At 46.0% G+C, this 22395-nt stretch overlaps 1 protein-coding gene across 2 annotated transcripts in view; it reads right to left on the reverse strand.

The window, feature by feature from the left end:
- The window catches only part of tp53inp2b (tumor protein p53 inducible nuclear protein 2b), a 31596-nt gene extending 18014 nt beyond the window's left edge, over positions 1–13582 (reverse strand). For both annotated transcript variants that reach the window (XM_078418773.1, XM_078418772.1), the window contains exons 1-2: positions 13349–13582; positions 3314–3622 (exon numbers count right to left, since the gene is read on the reverse strand). In XM_078418773.1, the coding sequence (XP_078274899.1) occupies positions 3314–3431 (118 nt within the window). In that variant the 5' untranslated portion in view covers positions 3432–3622; positions 13349–13582. The remainder of the gene's footprint in view (positions 1–3313; positions 3623–13348) is intronic.
- Positions 13583–22395: the final 8813 nt, after the last annotated feature.

Consider the following 22395-nt stretch of genomic DNA (forward strand, 5'->3'; position numbering starts at 1 on the left):
AGCCTTTTAACATGGTGGTAGCAAAAACATTCACTGCAAGAGTCCATTAAACCTGTACAAAAACAACCTGCCAGGACACAGGGAAAGTGGATGGGAGGGCCTTGAAGATCTGAACTAAAGGGAGAGGTTGGGCAGACTAGGACTTTACTTCTTGGAGCACAGTGGCCACAGGGTCACCTGAAAGAGGTGTATAAGATCATGAGGGTAATAGGGTCGATGCACAGAGGTCTTTTATCCAGAGTAAGGGAATCAAGAACCGAAGACAAAGGTTTAAGGCGAGAGGGGAATGATATGATAGGGACAACGTTTTCCACACAGAGAATGGTGGGTAGGATGGAACGAGCTGGCAGAGATGGTTGAGGCAGGTACTGTAACAACATTTAATATGATATTTGGACATGTACATGGATAGGAAAGGTTTAGAGGGATTTGGGCCAAACGCGGACAGATGGGTCTAGTGTAGATGGCATGGGTAAGTTGGGCCGAAGGACCTGTTTCCGTGCTGTATAACTCAATGGCTCAATGAGTGGGACCATCTCATCTCAGAGAGCCAGCATGAACATGACGGGCCAAATGGTCTCCCGCTCCGCCCAAGTCTATATTTTGCACACAGTATTCCTTCCAGCTAACACGTAGCTGACTGGAACTGGTGCCAGAGTTTGCATACGAATGACCTAGGGGACAGTTGCAGACTGTTCCAAACAGTTTATTCTAAAGGCAGAAAGCCAGGAGGAAAAACAAGCATGGAATATCTAAGCAGAACAACAAGTTCAAAGGGGCAGGTTTTCCATTGGCAAATTTCACACACACGGAACTTGATTTTAACTCAGTGAGCTCCTGTTTCATCCCAGTACAGATCCACCACACATTTTCCGGCAACTGGTGGTCCCACAACTGCTTTAATCCGGGCAACACTACGAGAGAGCATTTGAAATCACACCCCCACCCCGGAGGTTCCCCCCGAAAATGTGGTGTCTAGGCCGGGCGAGGCGGCCAATCCCGACCTCATCGGGCCTTCTGTGGCCGATCGGCGGGTCGAATGTGCCCCCTGCAGCTGTGGCTCTGGAACTCCAGCCCGGCCGGAGCCACAGATCCGTTCTCATAGCCGACTTCCGAGGCTGACTGTGTGGGCCGGTATCATGGCTCCTCGGCTGCGCTGGCAGACCGTTCCGGTGCCGTTGGACTCCTCTCAGAAGCCGTGACCTCTGTTGGTCCATTGGCAAATCCAGTTGGCAGAACAAATGATCCATAAGGCCCTGGAACCCAGGGTGCTGGAAAATCAGTGGTGGACCCGTATGTGCTTTGCCAGACTCACTCGAAGGGAACTTTCTCCATGAGCTACAGTGCCTGGATGGGCAAGGTCACTACAATCAACTGGATTAGTTTAGTTTAGTGATACAGCATGGAAACAGGCCCTTCAGCCCACCGAATCCATGCCCAACATCGATCACCTGTTCACAAAATTTCTATCTTGCCCACTTCCTGCACTCTCTGGAGTGACACAATACACAGCGGTAAAGTTGCTGCCTTACAGCGCCAGAGGCCCATGTTCAATCCTGACCATGGGTGCTGTCTGTACAGAGTTTGTACGTTCTCCCTGTGACCACATAGGTTTTCTCCGGATGTTCTGGTTTCCCCCCACACTCCAAAGGTTAATAGGTTTGTAGGTTAATTGGCTTGGGTAAATTGTAAAAATTGTCCCTGGTGTGTAGGATAGTGTTAGTGTACAGGGTGATCGCTGGTCGGTGCGGACTAGGTGTACTGAAGGAACTGTTTCCGCACTGTATCCTTAAAGTCTAAACTCCGATTGGCCCATTTAACCTACCATCCCGCACATCTTTAAATAATGGCAGGGCAATTTGGAAGGCACAAACGTAGGCCACCTGACCAATTCTCCTACAAACCTGTACGTCTTTGGGATGTGGGAGGAAACCGGAGCACCCAGAGGAAACCCACGCAGTCACAGGGAGAACATGCAAACTCCACACAGACAGCACCCAAAGTCAGGATCGAACCAGGTCTCTGGCGTTGTGAGGCAGTGGCTCCACCAGCACGTCACCTCCTTCCTAAAGGAACGTCTTTTTATTCTGAGGCTGTGGCCTCTGATCCGAGACTCTCCCACCAGTGGAAACATCCTCTCCACATCCACTCTATCCAGGCCTTTCACTATCCGTAAGTTTCAATGAGGTTCCCCCCTCGTCCTTCTAAATTCCAGCGAGTACAGACCCAGTTCCGTCAAAAGCTCATCACATGTTAACCCACTCATTCCTGGGATCATTCTTGTAAACCTCCTCTGGTCCCTCTCCAGAGCCAGCACATCCTTCCTCAGATATGGGGCCCAAAACTGCTCACAGTACTCCAAATACAGTCTGACCAGTGCCTCATTAAGCCTCAGCATTACATCCCTGTTTTTGTATTCGAATCCTCCTGAAATAAGTGCTAGCGTTGTATTTGCCTTCTTTACTACCGATTCGACTTGCAAGTTAACTTATTGGGAATCCTGAAACAGCCCTCCAAAGTCCCTTTGCACCTTCAATTTCTGGATTCTCTCCCCATTTAGAAAATAGTCTACGCCTTTATTGCTACCGCCAAAATACATGACTTCATACTTCGCTATACTATATTCCATCTGCCACTTCTCTGCCCACTCTCCCAACCTGTCCAAGTCCTTCTGCAGAGTCCTCGACACTACCTGCCCCTCCACCTATCTTCGTATCATCTGCAAACTTGGCCACAAAGCCTTCAATCCCTTGATATACACCGTGAAGAGTAGCACCACTGGCCCCTGCGGTACTCTGCTAGTCACTGGCTGCCAACCAGAACAAGCCCCCTTTATTGCCAACTTGATGTACTTTAAGATAAAATCCATCCACTTGCAGAGCATCAAACTTCATAACCTTTCCTAATTCTATTGTTTCCCCAGACCCATGGAAGATGATTAACCAAAGAAGGCATCAAAAATAAAAATCACTTAACGTAAGGTCATAAGTGATAGGATCAGAATTAGGCCATTCGGCCCATCAAGTCTGCTCCGCCATTCAATCATGGCTGATCTATCCCTCCCTCCTAACCTCATTCCCCTGCCCATAACCCCTGACACCAGCACTAATCAAAAATCTATCCATATCTGCCTTAAAAATCATCTTCGTACCAAGATATATTTGTGATTAAAAGCACATGGTAAAGTTCTCTCTAGCTCAGTGGAAAATTGTTTTCTCCTCACTAGAAATGCTTTGTAGAATTAAATTTCAAGAGAGAGGTTCTCAAGAAGAGCTCTACTGGCGATGGCTGAGGTAACGTGTTTCCAACTCACCTGGAAAATCGACGATGAGCCAGCCGTCATCCTCCTTCTCGATCAGGCTGAGATCGGCTGCCTCGGGGCCGATCTCTTCCGTTTCCCCATAGAAAAAGCTGGTGAGTCGGTGGAACATGGTGGACTGGCTGTGAGGGTGGCCCGCTGTCTAACGGCCAGGTGGACAACCAATCTCCGAGGGACTGGCAAGAGGCTGGTGGTGGGCGATCAACGCGCTGGGATCTTTCCTTTCCCCCCCCCGGGCGCCGGCAGTTGACCACAGAGCAGAACTCAGAGGGCTGTCATAAGGTGTTCACTTTCAAAGAAGGCCTGCGATGGAGCGGGACAAAAAACAAAGAAGGTAATGCATTCATTTCCCAATGAGAAATAACTCAACTAACATTGTGGAATGGTGAGTATATGCAACGAGCTGCCAGAGGAGGTAGTTGAGGCAGGTAGCGTAACAACATTTAATAGGCACACGGACAGATACTTGGAGGAATTTGGACAAATTGTGGGAAAATGAGATGGGGCATCTTGGTTAGCATGGATGAGTTGGGCCGTAAGGCCTATTTCCATGCTGCATGACTCTGCAAGGTCACCCTCATCCTCAGTGATGTATCCAGGGACAGCTGAGAGGTTGGAGTGGATGGGCATGAAAGACAGATTGGCGATGGGGGAGGGAGGGAGAGGGGGGAGACGGAAAGAAGGATTGATGGGTTTGCTTCAGACATTTAACAGGCTGAATGTCACAAGAAAATATATTTCCATGCTTCAAAAGCATTTCACTGGCATGTCCCCACACTGCCTGGCCCACTGGAGTTCCTCTAATACGGTGGCATCACGGTGGCGCAGCAGTAGAGCTGCTGCCTCATGGCGCCGGAGACCCGGGTTCGATCCTGACTATGGGTGCTGTCTGTATGGAGTTTGTACGTTCTCCCCGTGACCGCCTGGGTCTTCTCCGGGTGCTTCAGTTTCTTCCCACACTCCAAAGACGTAGAAGTTTGTAGGTTAATTGGCTTCAATAAAAATTGCCCTTGTGTGTAGGATAGTGCTGGTGTATGGGGTGATCACTGGTCAGCATGGAGCTGGTGGGCCATAGGGCCTGTTTCTGTGCTATATCTCTAAAACTAAAACTAAAAACTAATAGTTTATTTTTTGGTCAAGTTTATTTTTCATTGGATGTCACAAATGCTTAATGGCCAAAGTGCTGAAAGGTTTCAATGAATGCAAGACCTTTCAAATATGGTTTTTTTTGTTAACATTTTCATAACCATTGAACCGCACGAGATGCAACACCTGTCCCTTTACCTCCCCCCTCAACTCCATCAAAGGACCCAAACAGTCTTTCCAGGTGAGACAGAGGTTCACCTGCACCTCCTCCAACCTCATCTATTGCATCCGCTGCTCTAGATGTCAACTTATTTATATCGGCGAAACCAAGCGCAGGCTCGGCGATCGCTTCGCTGAACACCTGCGCTCGGTCCGCATTAACGCAACTGATCTCCCGGTGGCCCAGCACTTTAACTCCCCCTCCCATTCCCAGTCTCCTCCAGTGCCATAGTGAGGCCCGCCGGAAATTGGAGGAGCAGCACCTCATATTTCGCCTGGGCAGTTTGCGGCCCGGTGGTATGAACATCGACTTCTCCAACTTCAGATAGCTCCTCTGTCCCTCCCTTCCCCTCCTCCTTCCCAGATCTCCCTCTATCTTCCTGTCTCCACCTATATCCTTCCTTTGTCCCACCCCCGACATCAGTCTGAAGAAGGGTCTCGACCCGAAACGTCACCCATTCCTTCTCTCCCGAGATGCTGCCTGACCTGCTGAGTTACTCCAGCATTTTGTGAATAAATCGATTTGTACCAGCATCTGCAGTTATTTTCTTATAGAAAACTTAGCTTAGTTTGGTTTAGAGATACAGCACAGAAACAGGCCCTTCGACCCTCTGAGTCAGTACCGACCAGCGATCCACACACACACTATCACTGTCCAATACACGCTAGGGACAATTTACAGAAGCCAATTAGCCTACAAACCTGCATGTCTTTGGAGTGTGGGAGGAAACCGGAGCACCCGGAGAAAACCCACGCAGGGCGTGGGCGAAACGTACAATCTTCCTACATCAGCACCCACAGTCACGACCGAACCCTGGCCTCTGGCGCTGTAAGGCAGCAACTCTACCGCTGCGTCACTGTGCCACCCACAAATTCTGAATACCTAAGACACAGTGACTATTTACTGTATTTTGTACAATGGAATGTTTCATCACAGACTCGAAACAAAATGTCTCATTATAATTGGAATTTTGTTTTGCAACACAGAGTTTCACATGCTACTAAATCAGATTAACAAAGCTAATTCTTTCCAGGAGAACTGGAGTGCCTGGACCAATAGAAATAATTCAACTTGGTGACAGAACAAATAAAATGAAGTTTAAAGTCACAGAGTGAGCACTTCCAATAATGTATGGAAACTTTGAACTAAAAAACATGTTTTTCATGGTTTTAATAATAATAATAATAATCCATTTATTTTATATAGCGCCTTATCACATGCTCAAAGCGCTTTACAAAAACAATTAACATAGAAACAAACAGACAAACTATCCTGATGGAAAAGCGGCGAATACACAACGCCAGCGTCCTCTCACGTCAGGGTCCGGCAGTAGACATTAAAAAGCACAAGACACACAGATATAATTTTTTACACAAACAGCCATCACAGTGATTGCTCTAGGCACACCCTCACTGTGATGGAAACAAGCCCTTTTGGCCCACTGACTACACCCTGACCATCGATCACCTGTTCACACTAGCTCTATGTTATCCCACTTCCACATCTACTCTCTACGCATTTTAGAGAGGCCAATTAACCTCGGGTGGCTGGGTGGCACTGCAGTCCAGCGCCAGAGACCCGGGTTCGATCCCGACTACGGGTGCTGTCTGTATGAAGTTTGTACGTTCTCCCTGTGACCTGCATGGGTTTTCTCCAGGAGCTCCGGTTTCCTCCCACATTCCAAGGACATGCGGGTTTGTAGGTTAATTGGCTTCTGTAAATTGTCCCCAGTGTGTAGGATAGAACTAGTATAACGGGTGATCGCTGGTCGGCGCGAACTCAGTGGGCCGAAGGGCATGTTTCCACGCTGTATCTCTAAACTAAACTAAACATTTGCATATTTTGTTTCACGCTACTTCAGATGACACCACAATCTCCGCACAATTATGGTGTTTTGCATCCCACCATTGTATTTATTGTATCTATCATTACCATGCACGCTATTTACTCCACGAGTTTCACTGCGCCCTGCTGTAAATGGCAAGAAACTAATCTAACCAGTAGAGTTTGAAAGGCATTTTCTAATCCCTGCTTCTTGATGAAGTTCCAGTGCAGCTTCCAATTTTGGCTCTATACCATTTCACGGAAAAAAGAAACAGAAATAAAAGTCCAAAATACCTCATTAGTATTGAAATTCAGTCAATGTCAATCCCAAAACAGCCCTCTGTAAATCCCAACCAACACCAACCCTCAATGATGCAGCCCTCAAAGTTATTCTTTGAAAATAGTTTTAGTTTAGTTTAGTTTAGTTTAGTTTAGAGATACAGCGCGGAAACAGGCCCTTCGGCCCACCGGGTCCGTGCCAACCAGTGATCCCCGCACACTAACACTATCCTACACCCACGAGGGACAATTTTATTTTATTTTTTACATTCACCAAGCCAATTAACCTACAAACCTGTACGTCTTTAGAGTGTGGGAGGAAACCAAAGATCTCGGAGAAAACCCACGCAGGTCACGGGGAGAATGTACAAACTCCGTACAGACGGCGCCCGTAGTCAGGATCGAACCCTGGTCTCCAGGGCTGCATTCGCTGTAAGGCAGCAACTCTACCGCTGCGCCACCGTGACCGTTATTGAGATCCCATCGCAAACCTCTCTCTCCCTTACTCATTGGTTACATAATTGTTCTTAAAAATAATTCCTCAACCCTCATTTCCCTACAATAGAGTCAAAGAGTCTGACAGCGTGAAAACAGGCCCTTCTGCCCAACATGTCCATGCCAACCAAAAATGCCTCATCTACACTAGTCCCACCTGCCGGCGTTTAGCCAATATCCCTCTAAACCTATCCTATCCATGTACCAAGTGTCTTTTAATTATTGGTATTGTACCTCAACTACCTCCTCTGGCAGCTCGTTGCTTATATTCACCATCTTCTGTGTGGAAAAAGTTGCCCCTCAGATTCCTATTAAATCTTTCCCCTCTCACCTTAAATCTATTTCTTCTGATCCTTAATTCCCCTACTATGGGTAAAAGGCTCTGTGTATTTACCCAACCTATTCTCCTTGTGATCTTATACACCTCTATAAGGTCATTTATCATCCTCCTATGCTACCAGGAATACAGTCCTATCCTGCCCAATCTCTCCCTATAGCTCAGGCCCTCAAGTCCTAGCAACGCCTTAAACCTATGTCCTCTGGTTCTTGATCCCCAACTCTGGGCAAATGTCACTATACATTCACCCTATCTATTACCCTCATGATTTTATACATCTCAATAAGACCACCCCTCAGCCTCCTGCACTCCAAGGAATAAGGTCCTGGGCTGCCCAACCTCTCCATACAGCTTGGGCCCCAAGTAAATCCTTTTAATGATCTCCCCGCCCCCTGCAGTATAGTGTAAAGGAAGGGATTAACAATTAACTTGGTTACCTGATCTGCTTTCTGGATTAAGCATCATTTTGTGTTACCATGCTCCCTCCCCCTGTTAATAACAGATTATAACTAAAGAGCGGTCCTGAGCTACCATCTACCTCATTGGACACCTGCGCACTATCTTTAGCCGGACTTTATCTTGCACTAAACATTATTCCCTTTATCCTCATCGGAATAATGTGGGCGGCTTGATTGTATCATGTATAGTCTTTCTGCTGACTGGATAGCACGCAACAACAAAAAGCTTTTCACTGTACCTCTGTATGCGTGACAATAAACTCAACTAAATAATATATGTGTAATTCAGGTGGAAAGGCAATAGGACTTTCTATATTAGGTACAGATAACTTATGGATCAGTTACTCTTTGAAGAATTTCTTTGGATATTAAAGCTCTGGATTAAATAAATACCATCTGGAAAGAAAGCACAGTTAATAATGCTTCACTTGGGAACAAGCCTTGCTTTGTCCTACATTTAATCCAATCTTAAAACGTGGATTCAGCGACAGAATTCTAAAGCCCCGTCTCTAAGATTTAGTCCTTATGGCAACATGATCTTAAATGAAATGCAAGCTAATCGCAGGCACGGCCAACTGCAACTCACTGTGGCTCAGCTTTCCTCTTCCCTCTTGCTCCATATCCCCACACCAACCCCTCCATCTATAATGTGTAGTGAACACATTGTTAACGAGCTGGGGCAGCAGGGCGAAGGCTGCGGACACCAATAGGATCAACAAACTCATCAGGAAGGCTGGCTCCGTCCTGGGGGTGGAGTTGGATTCATGGGAGGTGGTCTTGGAGGGGAGGATGCTCCTCAAACTGCGGAGCATCTTGGACAATACAGCTCACCCCCTCCATGACACACTGGTCAACCTGAAGAACACCTTCAGCAACAGGCTGGTTCCACCAAGATATAAATATATGTGTAATATATACACACACACACACACACAGTGCCTGGAACACACAGCTGGGGGTGATGGTGGTCCATGACACACTGGTCAACCTGAAGAACACCTTCAGCAACAGGCTGGTTCCACCAAGATATAAATATATGTGTAATATATACACACACACACACACACACACAGTGCCTGGAACACACAGCTGGGGGTGATGGTGGTCAGATGGGATAATGATATTTAAGAGTCTTTGCGACAGCATATGGATACGCAGGGAATGGATGGATATGGATTATGCGCAGGCAGGTAGATAAGAGATGGTCGTGGTATCATGTTCGGCTCAAATGTTGTGGGCCACAGGGCCTGTTATTGTGACGTACTGTTCAATGTTGTATATTCTATGTCTGCCTGCATCCAAAGTGAAGCAACAAGACTGGGGACTGGAACAGTGTGGCATTTAGCGAGCTTTCAGAAAAGTAAAACAGTTTATGAACAGACCAACATGAAACATTAACGCAGGTTAGGCAGTCCCCAATTTACAGGCATTTTATGCTTTCCTAACTGATTAGTGTTGCCAGGTTGAGAGCCACACGCATGGATGCATGCAGTGTCTTCATTTGATATGAAGGGCTTCAGTATAACATAGGTACATTGGTAATTAATCTGGCAATGCAACACAATAGACTATACAAGCTGAATAAGCTTATGTATGTATATGGATAGGTGATGTTTCAGGTCGGGACGCTTCCTCAGATTTCATGTCCATAAATTATGTTCATAAGCGACAGGAGCAGAATTAGGCCATTCGGCCCATCAAGTCTACTCCACCATTCAATCATGGCTGATCTACCTTTCCCTCTCAACCCCACTCTCCTGCCTTCTCCCCATAACCCATGACAACAGGTACTCGTCAAGAATCTATCAATCTCCGCCTTAAAAATACACATTGGCCTCAAAATTCAAAGAGAAGGCCCTTCAACTCACCCCAACCAGGGCAATCCCCCGCAGCCTGACAGGAGAACCCAATTCCTTGCAGCCCGTCTTCAGAGTGGTAAACGAGCTGTAACATTGCGCAATGTAGGAAAAGGAAGGACAAACGCCTGCATTAAATGATGTAAGATCCAAGCCATGTTACATGCTGCTCTGAGTCACCGAGTGGCTTGCAGGAAGTTGCATTATTCGGTTCATAACAAGACTCCAAACAGTTCAATCATTCCATTCAGCTGGGATCATCCCAAATGTTTTGTTCAGATGCAAAATGCAAAGTTATTGCATTGACTTGTTTAAAGCAATACTTCACGTGCAACATCATTAATTCCAACTAAATAAAGCAACAAATAGTCAAGTTAAAGTGCACACGGAAAATAAAAGATTAATTAGAAGACTACAATGTAGATGCCAACTTGTCTTTGGGAACATGGTTCTTATGGTAGTAGTTTAGTTTAGTTTATTTTAGGGATACAGCATGGAAACAGGCCATTCAGCCCACCAAGTTTGCACTGTCCAAAAATCACCCTCCCACTAGTTCTATCCTACACACCAGGGACAATTTACAGAGGCCAATCAACTGACAAACCTGCATGTCTTTGGAATTTGGCAGCATCTCTTGGGGAAAAGGAATAAGTAATGTTTTGTGTCGAGACCGTTATTCAGACTGAGAGTCAAGGGAAAGGGAAACGAGAAATATAGACAGTAGATAGGGCAAAAGAAATATAGACAGTAGATAGGGAAACGAGAAATATAGACAGTAGATAGGGCAAAAGAATTATAGATATGCAGAAAACAACGATAATCTTGGAAAGGTGGAGACCACAACGGTCCATTGTTGGCAGTGGGCTAGGTGATAACGAGTTAGACAGACAGTGAAACTCAACAGGGCGACAGTGAAACTTGTACGACAACTAGGGTTGGGGGTGGCTCGAGTTATTCAACAGTTCATTCACAAATCCAGAGTGCCAACTTGCCAACAATCTATTTGCCCACGCACTATGTTGGCAAGTGAATGCATCCACCAACCCCAAGTCACTGAGATATGCCAACCTGCCCATCTATCTACTTTGAAGAAGTTCTCCGCTTCTCTCCAACTGGAGTTCTACAACACCTAAAGTTAGACTAAAAATGCTGGAGTAACTCAGCGGGTCAGCCGGCATCTCTGGAGGAAATGGATAGGAGACCTTTCAAGTTGAGACCCTTCTTCAGACTGAGAGAGGGTGTTGCAGAACTCCCGTTGGAGATCCCGTTGGCATTCACTAGTATCACTAAACTAAACTAAAAGTTTTTGGGGAAACAGGGAGAAGAGGAATACAAACACCTTGATTAGATTCAGCAAAGAGTTGAAACACACTGAAATCAAAGAGAATACAGTTCAATTCTCTTTGAGAGGTTTAATAGGAACATGAGGGCCAACTTTTTCACACAGAGGGTGGTGGGTATATGGAACGAGCCGCCACATGAGGTATTTCATGCGGGGACTATAATGGCATTTAAGAGACACTTTGATAGGTACATGGAGAGGAAAGGTTAGAGGGATATGGGCCAAATGTTGGGAAATGGGACCAGTTTCGATGGGGCATTTTGGTTGGCATGGACATGTTGGGCCAAAGGGCCTGTTTCCATGCTGTGCGACTCTATGGGTATGCACGACCATACTCAGGAACAGCGTCTTCTCCGGTTATAATGCTTCTGAACAGCCCTTCCATAAGCAAGGGCAAGTCCAATTCTCCTCTACCTCATTGGACTTTGTCTTTGGAACTGCTGCGCAACAATGCCCATTGTACTTAAGACACAAAGTGCTAGAGTAACTCAGTGGGTCAGGCAGCATCTCTGGGGGTCATTGATATGTAATGTTTCGGGTCAGGACCCTTCTTTAGACCTTACCCAAAACGTCTCCTATCCATGAATTCCAGAGACACTGCCTTACTTGCTGTGTTACTCCACCATTCTGTGTCTTTTTTTTTGTAAACCAGATCTGTCATTCCTTGTGTGTAAATTGCACTTCTGTTTGGCTTGATTATATTTATGTACAGTATTATCAGATTCGATTGCTTACGTCTTTCACTATACCTCAGTACACGGGAATAATAATAAATCTAAACACAAAGTTTTTTTTAAATTACTCATAATGGCCGAAAACTATCAAAGGCTGAAATTACTCTGCTGTCAAGACCTCCATTACTAAACCAGTAATAGTTCACTACTACTATTAAACTAGTAGGTAACTAGTAAACTATTACTAGTTTAGTAATAGAGGTCAGCTGTTGAGACCTCAATTACCAAACAAGTAATAGTTTACTAGTACTATTAAACTTGTACTGGTAATGTTATTACTAGTTTGATTATATGTCTCAACAGCTGTCCTCTATAACGCACAGCTAATAGTTAACTAGTAAACTAGTTTATTAGTTAACTGTTAGCTGTTTGCAATGTTATTACTCGTTTGGTAATAAAGGTCTCAACAGCTGACTAGTAATAGTTTACTAGTTACAAATACTTATAACGATACAATTGTTAGTTACAAGTGCTGACAAAGATACAACCATTAGATACAAGTGCTTATAAAGATACAACAGGGATAATTCAGCCGTGGTCTCTCTAAAAGCACTTGGCTCTGCTGCAAAGTGTTGCTCCAAAATCGTTCGGCCCATCGCAGGCCTACTGGAAGATAGGTTGGTGTGAACCACGGAGATGGCTCCTTTAAGAAGCATCACGTCATTGTGCGGCTGCGTTTTATGTTAATAACCTTCACGTCACCTTATTGACTAATCGCAACTAGCCAATACCAGCAAAAAAATCAGCTGTTCAACAATAGGAGAGCAAATCCAGGCTTGGATCAAACTGAAAAAAACATATAAATATTCCTAACTGTGGAGGAAAAGCTCTGGGTTTGAGTCTCCAGTTACTGTCTCGCCATTTGATCTGACCACAAGAATAAATATAACTCGTACAGTTAATCCGCTTCCGATTTAAACAGCCGGTATGGGGAATAAGAGGTATTATTATTATTATAGAACAAGGTCAGTTTGACGTACATCATTGTTGTAATCAACATTTCGAAAAGATATACCGAGTAACTGGAAAAACAAGCTATTTATATATGACTCACAGAGGCAGATCGGTGAGAGGGTGAGGGTCACAGCAATGACAATCATATTGGGAAGGATAGTATATCAGGAAATATTATAAACACCATTCCAGATAGACAAAAAAAACAATCCTAACAAACTATTACACCGAAACTGAATACATCCAACACGGCACCAATTATTAAATACCTCACATCAAGTGCATCCTCCAAGTTGCACAGGCGGTTACACAAGTAGTTACAAAGAGAGAGAGAAAAAAACAACTGACCTTATACACAAGGAAAGATGTCATAATAACCGGGGTGAGGGGGTGGGGAGGTGGGGTGGGGGGAGATAATTCCAAGTCAACGTTACTTAGGCTTACCTGCCTTCTTGTGTTTGTCAGGAGTCCGCAGACTGCACCATGGAAAGCAAACAACAAACGAAAAAGACACCTCGCGGGCTGTTCAAGTGAGGTAGAACGAGATAATTTAAAAGAAAAAAAGTGCAGCCAGCTCATTTATTGAGGGGGGAGAGAGAGAGAGAGAGAGAGAGAGATAGATACTCTCCTTGCAAGGCAAGTCTCCCCAATCGCAGTCTCCCTCATCTGTTATTTGAGCCCCAGCTGATCCCACGGAGTGTAGCAGTTTTTAGAATGTCATGAACAGCTGATCGGCCTCCGAGAGGGGCGGGGCCAGCCCGCTGTGTGACGCAGGCCAGGCCCGCCCGCCAATCAGGGCCGTCTTTATCCCCATCCCACGTGACCCAGCCCTGGCCAATTTGTTTTCAGGGTGAGGAAGGCAGATTGAGACTTCCAGCCACAATAACACATGATGTCATTTTTAAATGGAAATACGGCATTGGGAAAGAAAGAAGGAAATACCAACTAACATGAGATGGGCAGACGACTTTTTCACCAGTGGGGGAGAGTCCAGGACCACCAGAGGGCACAGCCTCAGAATAAAAGGACGCTCCTTTCGAAAGGAGACGATGAGGAATTTCTTCATTCAGTGGGTGGTGAATCTGTGGAATTCATTGCCACAGACGGCTGTGGAGGCCAAGTCAATGGATATTTTTAAGGCAGAGATTGGCGGATTCCTGATTATTATGGGTGTCAGGGGTTAGGGGGAGAAGGCAGGAGAATGTGGTTGAGAGGGAGAGATAGATCAGCCATGATTAAATGGCGGAGTAGACTTGATGGGCCAAACGGCCTAATTCTGCTCCTAGAACTTATGAACTAAATGTACGAATAAATTCCTTATATAGTGTGCTATCCTTTCTTCCATGAATGGTGGGTGGGTGGAAAACAATGCAACAGTAGTCGACACACTGGTCAACATGAGGAGCACCTTCAGCAACAGATTGGTTCCACCAAGATGGATGCCACAGGAGATCCTTCTTCCCTGTGGCTATCAAACTGCACATCTCCCCCTTCTGTCATGGGGTAGATTGACTCCCCCCTCCCACAAATATGTGCACAACCCCAATCCTTTCTACTTGACACTTTAATTTCATGTATCGTGTTTTATGACTGTTGGCAGATCAATTTCCCTCCTGGGATAAATAAAGTTCTATCATATCGGGAAGGCTTCCCGACGGGCCACGGCTGTGGACTGGGAACGTGGCCGGAAGCCTTTATCGAGGCGCCGCGGTCTCAATGCCTCCCGGATCGCTGCCTGGGTAGGGTCCCGGCCGGGGCCTCGAGGGTCAGAGTCCGGGTCGGTGGAGCACCCATGGCTGGGGCCCAGGTCGGCACCATGGAGGCACGAAATGGGGCGTCGACAGTGGTGAGGCCTCGGTAGCAGTGAAGCGGCAGCTGCAGTGAAGCCTCGCGAGGATGGGGGCCTTGGCGGCGGTGAAACCTCTCGGCAGTGGCGATGCCTCGTGGGCCGACCCACAATCGACAGTCAATGAGAGCGTGGAGGACCACCGTGAAGGGGGGGAAGAACAATGGAGGACCCGGGGTGAGGGGGATTGCCACGTGAGGGAGGTGGCGGGAGAACAATGGACAATAGGGGAGGGGACAGAGGACAACGGGGACCCGGCCTGGGGGGAACTGTTGGGGGGGTGGGGGACAAAAGGGGGAGCTTTGTAACTTTGTCAGCACCGTAGGTGGCTGCTATATGTATACATTGTGTGTGTATGCAGGCAAAGAATTTCACTGTGCCTAGTCACATATGACAATAAAGTATTCCTTCTATCATATGGGTCAATAGTCAATAGTCAATTTATTTGTCATATACACATAAATGTGCAGTGAAATGAAAGATTACCCACAGTCCAACAATAAGACCAATAAAAATAAGCAATAAAAATAAGCAATAACACACACAATCATAAACCAACACCAAACAAAAAGAAACATCCATCACAGTGAGTCTCCTCCAGTCACCTCCTCACTGTGATGGAAGGCCAGAATGTCTTTTCTCTTCCCCTGCCGTCTTCTGCCGTGGTCAGGCTGTTGAACTTGCCACGTCGGGGCGGTCGGGGCTCCCGACATTGAAGCCCCCGCTGGGCAGAGAAAATCCCGCGGCCTATTCCAGGCTGTGCCGGACGGTGAAAGGCCCGCGGCCCGCGGCCGAAGTATCCTCCGGAGAAGAGTCGCAGCCGCTCTCGCAGCGCCACCACAGCCTCCGAAGGCAGCCAGCTCCGCAGATGGTAAGTCCGGTCCGCGGGCTCTGCGAACCAGAGCCTCAGGTGGTCCCAGCTGGAGGCCGCCAGCTCCAGGTGTTTGGCCGACGGTAGGCCGCAGCGGGAACAGAGACACGGCCCAGAAAACAAAGGTCGCGTCTCCGTTTGGAAGAGACAATTTTACAGTTCCCCCCCCCCACCCCACATAACACACAACCACAAAAAACACTACATCATATCTAAACACTACAATTAAGACAAAAAACAACAAAAAAACACAAAAGACAAACGGATTGCAGGCAAGCCGCAGCTGCTAGGGCAGCGCAGGCGCGGTGCATCACACTGCCACAGTGTCTCACACCGCCAGAGACCCGAGTTCGATCCTAACCTCAGATGCGGTCCTTGTGGAGTTTGCACATTCTCCCTGTGATCGTTTGGGTGTAGGATTCCTCCAGGTGCTCCAGTGTCCTGAAGACATCCCAAAGACATGCGAGTTTGTAGGTTCATTGACCTTCTGTAAATTGCCTCTAATGTGTAGGGAGTGGATGAGAAAGTGGGATAACATCAGTGTTGCTGTGCTAATTTTTTAGGTGCCGGAGCTGTCATTGGTGCCGGAGAGGTGCTCAGGTGAGCTCCAGCAGCACGGCACCCATGGAAAACATAGAACTAGTGTAAATGGGTGATCTATGGTTGGCATGGACTTGATGGGCTGAAGGGCCTGTTTCTATGCTGTATCTCTAACACTCTAATATGTTACGTATGGAGCTCCTTGGTATCCACACTACTACTTGGCTCACCAACCACAGAGAGCTATGGTACTGTATTATAAAAAGTACCAAGATGATGATGGTGAATCACTTTAACCGTATTTGCAGGAGTTGGCAGACTGTTGCTGTTTCCTTTAGTTTTGTTTAGAGATACAGTGTGGAAACAGGTGCTTCGGCTCACCGAGCCCGTGCCAACCAGCGATCTCCCCGTACACACTAGCACTACACTCTAGGGACAATTTACAATTTTTACCGACGGCAATTAACCTACAAACCTGCATGTCTTTCAAATGCGGAAGGAAACTGGAGCTCTGAAGAACATGGATAGGTGATGTTTTGGGTCGGATCTTTTCATCATACAATGTGACACCTCACAGAGTGCATCGTGGCAAAAATAGTTTGAGGAGAACAGAGAAAATGAATCAAGGATGTTCTCAAAGTCTCATTGAGTCATAGCGTGGAAACAGATCCTTAGGCTCACCTTGTCCATGCTAACCAAGATGCCCCATCTAACCCATTTTCCCATGTTTGGCCCATAATCCCTCGAAACCTTTTCCTTCTGTACACCTATCCAAGCATCTTTTAAATGCTGTTAGTGTATCTGCCTCAACTACCTCCTCTGGCAGCTCGATGTTACATTATTCTCCTTGAGAATCCACTGATTCAAAGATACTTTATTGTCACATGGTCACATGTGCCTAGGTAATTCTTTGTGTAGGAAGGCACTGCAGATGCTATTATAGCGAAGATGGACACAAAATGCTGGTCAGGCAGCATCTCTGGAGAGAAGCAATAGGTGACATTTCTTTGTTCTTTGCTTTGCACACAGTGCACAAAACGAGTCGCCACATGCTGCCAAAGTTACGAAGTACTCATTAGAGTACTTGGTCCCTCTTTGTACTCGGCATCTCCCCACCCGCTGGGTCCTCTGTTCTCAGCGCCCACCCCACGCCAGGTCCCCCTTTGTTCTGCAATCGTTGAATTCCTGGCCGACAACCATTCAACACGGAGGAGATACATCCAGCAGGTCACTGGGCCCTTCTAGACGTTACCATGTCAACTTCCAGGCCCCATCCACGAATGGTGCAGGGGGTGCACCATATTTCATAGAACCCACTCACCTGATCTATCATAGCACGACTACGAATCCTGTAAAGGACATTTTAGTTACTTCAGAACTTACAGATTTAGAGAAGGAGCAATTTAACCTCTTCCCTGAGGGACTGCCAAAGAAGAAGGTCAGAGCTTGTCGGAGCAACCTGTATATAGTTTAGGCCAGTGTCTACCGTGTTACTAATTCATTATTATTCTCAAGAGTCATTTGACATATGTCCCAACAGGAACTATAAAATTCTTACTTGCAGCAACAAAGCAAAGGTTCAGCATATGCTGAATACAGGATATACTACTATACACCGCAGGAGGGTGGAGCAGCAGTAGAGTTGCTGCCTTACAGCGCCAGAGACCCGGGTTCGATCCTGATGAAGGGTACTGTCTGCATGGAGTTTGTACGTTCTCCCCATGCGGGCTCAGTTTCCGCACTGTATCTCTAAACTAAACGAAATATTTTTTTAAACTTGCCAAGAAACAAACTGATGGACGAACTCAATGGGTCCGGTATTATCTGTGAAGGGAAATAAATGGACATTGGCTGCTGTCTGTGTGGAGTTTGCATGTTCTCTGCTTCCCTCCCACGTCTGCGGGTTTGTAGGTGAATCTGCCTTTCTAAATTGCCCTGGGTGATGGATGGTCAATGTGGACTCAGTGGGTCGAAGGGTTTGTTTCCGTGCTGTTTCTCCGAAACTAAAAGGTAAAATCGGCACGGGTTGGGAACCTTTCTTCATTTTGTTTTTTGCTTGTGATTCCTGCATCTGCAGTCTCTTGTGTCTCCACATTTAGTTCAGTTTAGTTGATTGTCACGTGTACAGTGAAAAGCTTTTGTTGCGTGCTAACCAGTTACAATCGAGCCGTCCACAATGTACAGATACATGATAAGTGGGAATAACGTGAATAACGTGAATAACGTGCAGGATAAAGTCCAGTAAAGTCCAAAGATAGTCTGAGGGTCTTCAAGGAGGTAGTTTGTAGCTCAGGATTGTTCTTTCTTAAATCACATTGCCGACCAGATGTCTATTATTCTGTAGCCATTGTGATCAGTTGCAGAAGCCGTGGTAGGCACATAAAAAATGTGACGGACATTTTTCTTGCAGAAGGTGCCGTGTTTATTTTTATTCAATCAAATTCTTCAGGCTAATCCCAACTGCAAACAGTGGCTGCGTGATTCAAATTTCTTAAAATCTCTGTTGAACAACTACCCCTTCCCATGGCCCCCTTTTCGGCATACAGCTCTGCTAAGCTGCTGCAAGTCTGAGGAAGGGTTCCGACCCGGAACCTCACCCGGCCATGTTCTCCAGAGATGCTGCCTGACCCGATGAGTTACTCCAGCACTTCCTGTCTTTTTTTAAAGTTTGATTCTAATTTGTCAAGAGAAGTATTTGCACTTGCCAAGATGTTCAATGCTGCTCTTTGCCTTTCTTGTGTCATGCAGTTTGCAGGATGGCAGGCAAATGGTCAACATTCAGTCAATGCCAAAGTTGCCAGAAGATCAGCATATGTCAGGGCCATGTCACCACCAGCAGCAAGGTCTGTGTGGGAAATGACACAGATGGGGAAAGGTGGAGAAAGAGGCCCAGAGGAGCAGAGTGATACCACCTCACCCCATCCCCATCTCTCATTGTGTCTGGGTGTATATCATGGTACACCCTGTCTTCACCACACCCCAACTCTCCCCACCCCCCACCCATACACACACACTGTCACAGTCACACACACACACGTGCACACAAAACATATACATGCACACACACACTCGCAAACACCCACACACGCGTACATATATAGACACACATACACGTACACTTATAGACATAAAGACACACGCACGCGTGCACATGCACACACATACAGGCAAACACACACATACACATGCGCACACATGCACGCACGCACATCCACACACATGCATACACACACATACACAAACACACATGCAAGTATATGCACACTCACACACACACTTACGTACACATGCACACACACCTACACACATATTCATGCACACACACACATTTCTGTGAGTGTACTTGCATCATTTTGTGGACTACATTTTATGACTCTCTTCCTGAGGGCAGTAGAGATAGGCAATGTCTTCACTGTACCGGTGATTCCTCTGCAGTGCAAACTGACTAACAAAGTTTCACCACTACTGCCATCCCTCCTTTTTCATTCTTTCCCCTCAACCACCTACAATTTTCTCCTCTGAATAATTTTTAACCTTACCCATAGATGCGCTCTTGATAGTAATTACCACGACCTCCATATAATCTCACTGATAAGGTTGTTACTGATCAAGAGAATCGGGAGGAAGCTGGAGCACGCAATGGAAACCCTCATGGACACAGGGGAGAACATGCAAACTCCACACAGACAGCACCCAAGGTCATAATCGAATCTGAGCCTCTGGAGTTGTCAGGCAGCTGCACTAACTGCTGCACGTTTGGAATCTGGCATTGAGGTAATGGGCAGAATGGCCTAATATGGTGTAATACATAATAAGTCATCAAACCAAATAGCAAATGCAGAGAGTGGTTGGAAAATAAGAACTTTATTTTTTTTGTTTTTGAATCCCTTAGGCCTGGAAAGAGTGAATGTGGAGATAATGTTTCCAGTAGTTGGAGAGTCTAGAACCAGAGAGCACAGCCTCAGAAGAAAAGGACGTACCTTTAGAAAGGAGACGAGGAGGGATTTCTTTACCAAGAAGGTGGTGAATCTGTGGAGTTCATTGCCACAGAAGGTGATGGAGGACAAGTCATTGGGTATTTTTTTAATGTGGAGATTGATAGATTCTTGATTAGAAAGAGTGCCAAAGGTTAGGGGAAGAAGGCAAGAGAACGGGGTCGAGAGGGATCAATAGCTCAGCCATGATCGAATTTTATCAGCATGCATCACAGCTTGTTTTTGGGAACAGCTCCATCCAAGACTGCAAGAAATTGCAGAGAATTGTGGACACAGCCCAGACCATCACACAAACCAACCTCCCTTCCATTGACTCCATTTATACTTCGCTCAGGTTCGGCAAGGCCAGCAGCATAATCTAGGACGAGCCGCACTCTGGCCACTCCCTCTTCTCCACTCTCTCATCAGGCAAAAAATATAGAAGTGTGAAAATGCACACCTCCAGATTCAGGGACAGTTTCTTCCCAGCTGTTATCAGGCAACTGAACTGTCCTGCCACAACCAGAGTTGCCCTGAACTACTATCTACCTCATTGGAGACCTTCAGACAATCTTTGATCGGACTTTACTGGCTTTATCTTGCAATGAACGTTATTCACGTTATTCCCTTCATCGTGTATCTGTACACAAAATGCTGGAGTAACTCAGCGGGTCAGGCAGCATCTCGGGAGAGAAGGAATGGGTGACGTTTCGGGTCGAGACCCTTCTTCAGACCCGACCCGAAACGTCACCCATTCCTTCTCTCCCGAGATGCTGCCTGACCCGCTGAGTTACTCCAGCATTTTGTGGATAAATCGATTTGTACCCGCATCTGCGGTTATTTTCTTATACTAGTGTATCTGTACACTGTGGATGACTCGATTGTAATCATGTATTGTCTTTCCACTGACTGGTTAGCACACAACAAAAGCTTTTCACTGTACCTCGGGACAATAAATAAACTTAAACTAAACTATACTTTGTAACTTTGTCGGCACCAGATACATGGCGACTCTTTGGGTACCTGTGTATTAATGCAAAAACAACGAATCTCACTGTACCTAGGTACCTGTGACAATAAAGTATAATTGAATGGCCTAATTCTGCTCCGATGTCTTATGATCTATGTCATGCTTCTTATTATTTATCCCTGGTTATTGGTTTGCAAAAATAACCACTAATTGTTTTTAAAGTCTCTGCTATTAATCCTCCCCTGCACCCTCTACTGTGCTTACACTGACCCAATAGGATGTATTCCTGGGCCTCTGTCATCAGGATAGAGACCATCTGTTGTACCCACTGCCACTCTTTGTTCAGTTCCTGTACCTGCCAATTGCAATGACATTATCATCCATCAAACTCCAATTAACACAATGGCTGTTCCAAAGAGGCACAGATATTAAGGCTGAAATTACAATTAAAACGAAAGAAAACATTATCAGATACAAATATAATGCAACATGCCAACAATTGCCCTAACCCCTTCCAGCACACATTCGTCACAAAACAACTCAAACAAACTGGCAGATTACCCCCTTATTCCAACCCAACAACCAGCTGGTCTGTTTTGCTGATTATATTAGACTGTCTTATGTTATACTGTTTAAATGATTATGTTATATGGAGAGGGGCAAAGTTTAAAGAAGATGTGCGGGGCATTTTCTACACAGAGGATAGTTAGTGCCAGAGGTATTGATGGGACAGATACAATTGTGGCATTTAAGAGGCTTTTAGATAGGCATATGGATATGCAGGGAATGGAGGGATATGGATTATGTGCAGGCAGAAAAGAAATGGTCTTGGCATCATGTTCGGCACAGACATTGTGGGCCGAAGGGCCTGTTCCTGTGCTGTACTGTTTTATGTTCTAGGTTCTACATTATTCTATATTACATATTATTCTATATTATATAATATCTGTGCCTCTTTAGAGCAGCCACATTATATCATTCTATATTATTCCCCCTCATCTTCCTCGATCTCTCTACATTTACTTTAGACTTTAGAGGTACAGCATGGAAACAGGCCCTTCAGCCCACCGACCGATGATCACCCCGTACACTAGCATTATTCTATACAGTAAGGGCAATTTACAATTTTTACCAAAGCCAATTAACCTATGTCTTTGGAGTGTGGGAGGAAACCGGAGCACCCAGGAGAAAACCCACACAGTCCACGGGGAGAAGGTACAAACTCCATACAGACAGCACCCATAGTTAGGATCAAACCTGAGTCTCTGGCGCTGTAAAGCAGCAACTCTA

Source organism: Rhinoraja longicauda, chromosome 22 (genome assembly GCF_053455715.1).
Source record: "Rhinoraja longicauda isolate Sanriku21f chromosome 22, sRhiLon1.1, whole genome shotgun sequence".
Classification (NCBI taxonomy): Eukaryota; Metazoa; Chordata; class Chondrichthyes; order Rajiformes; family Arhynchobatidae; genus Rhinoraja; species Rhinoraja longicauda.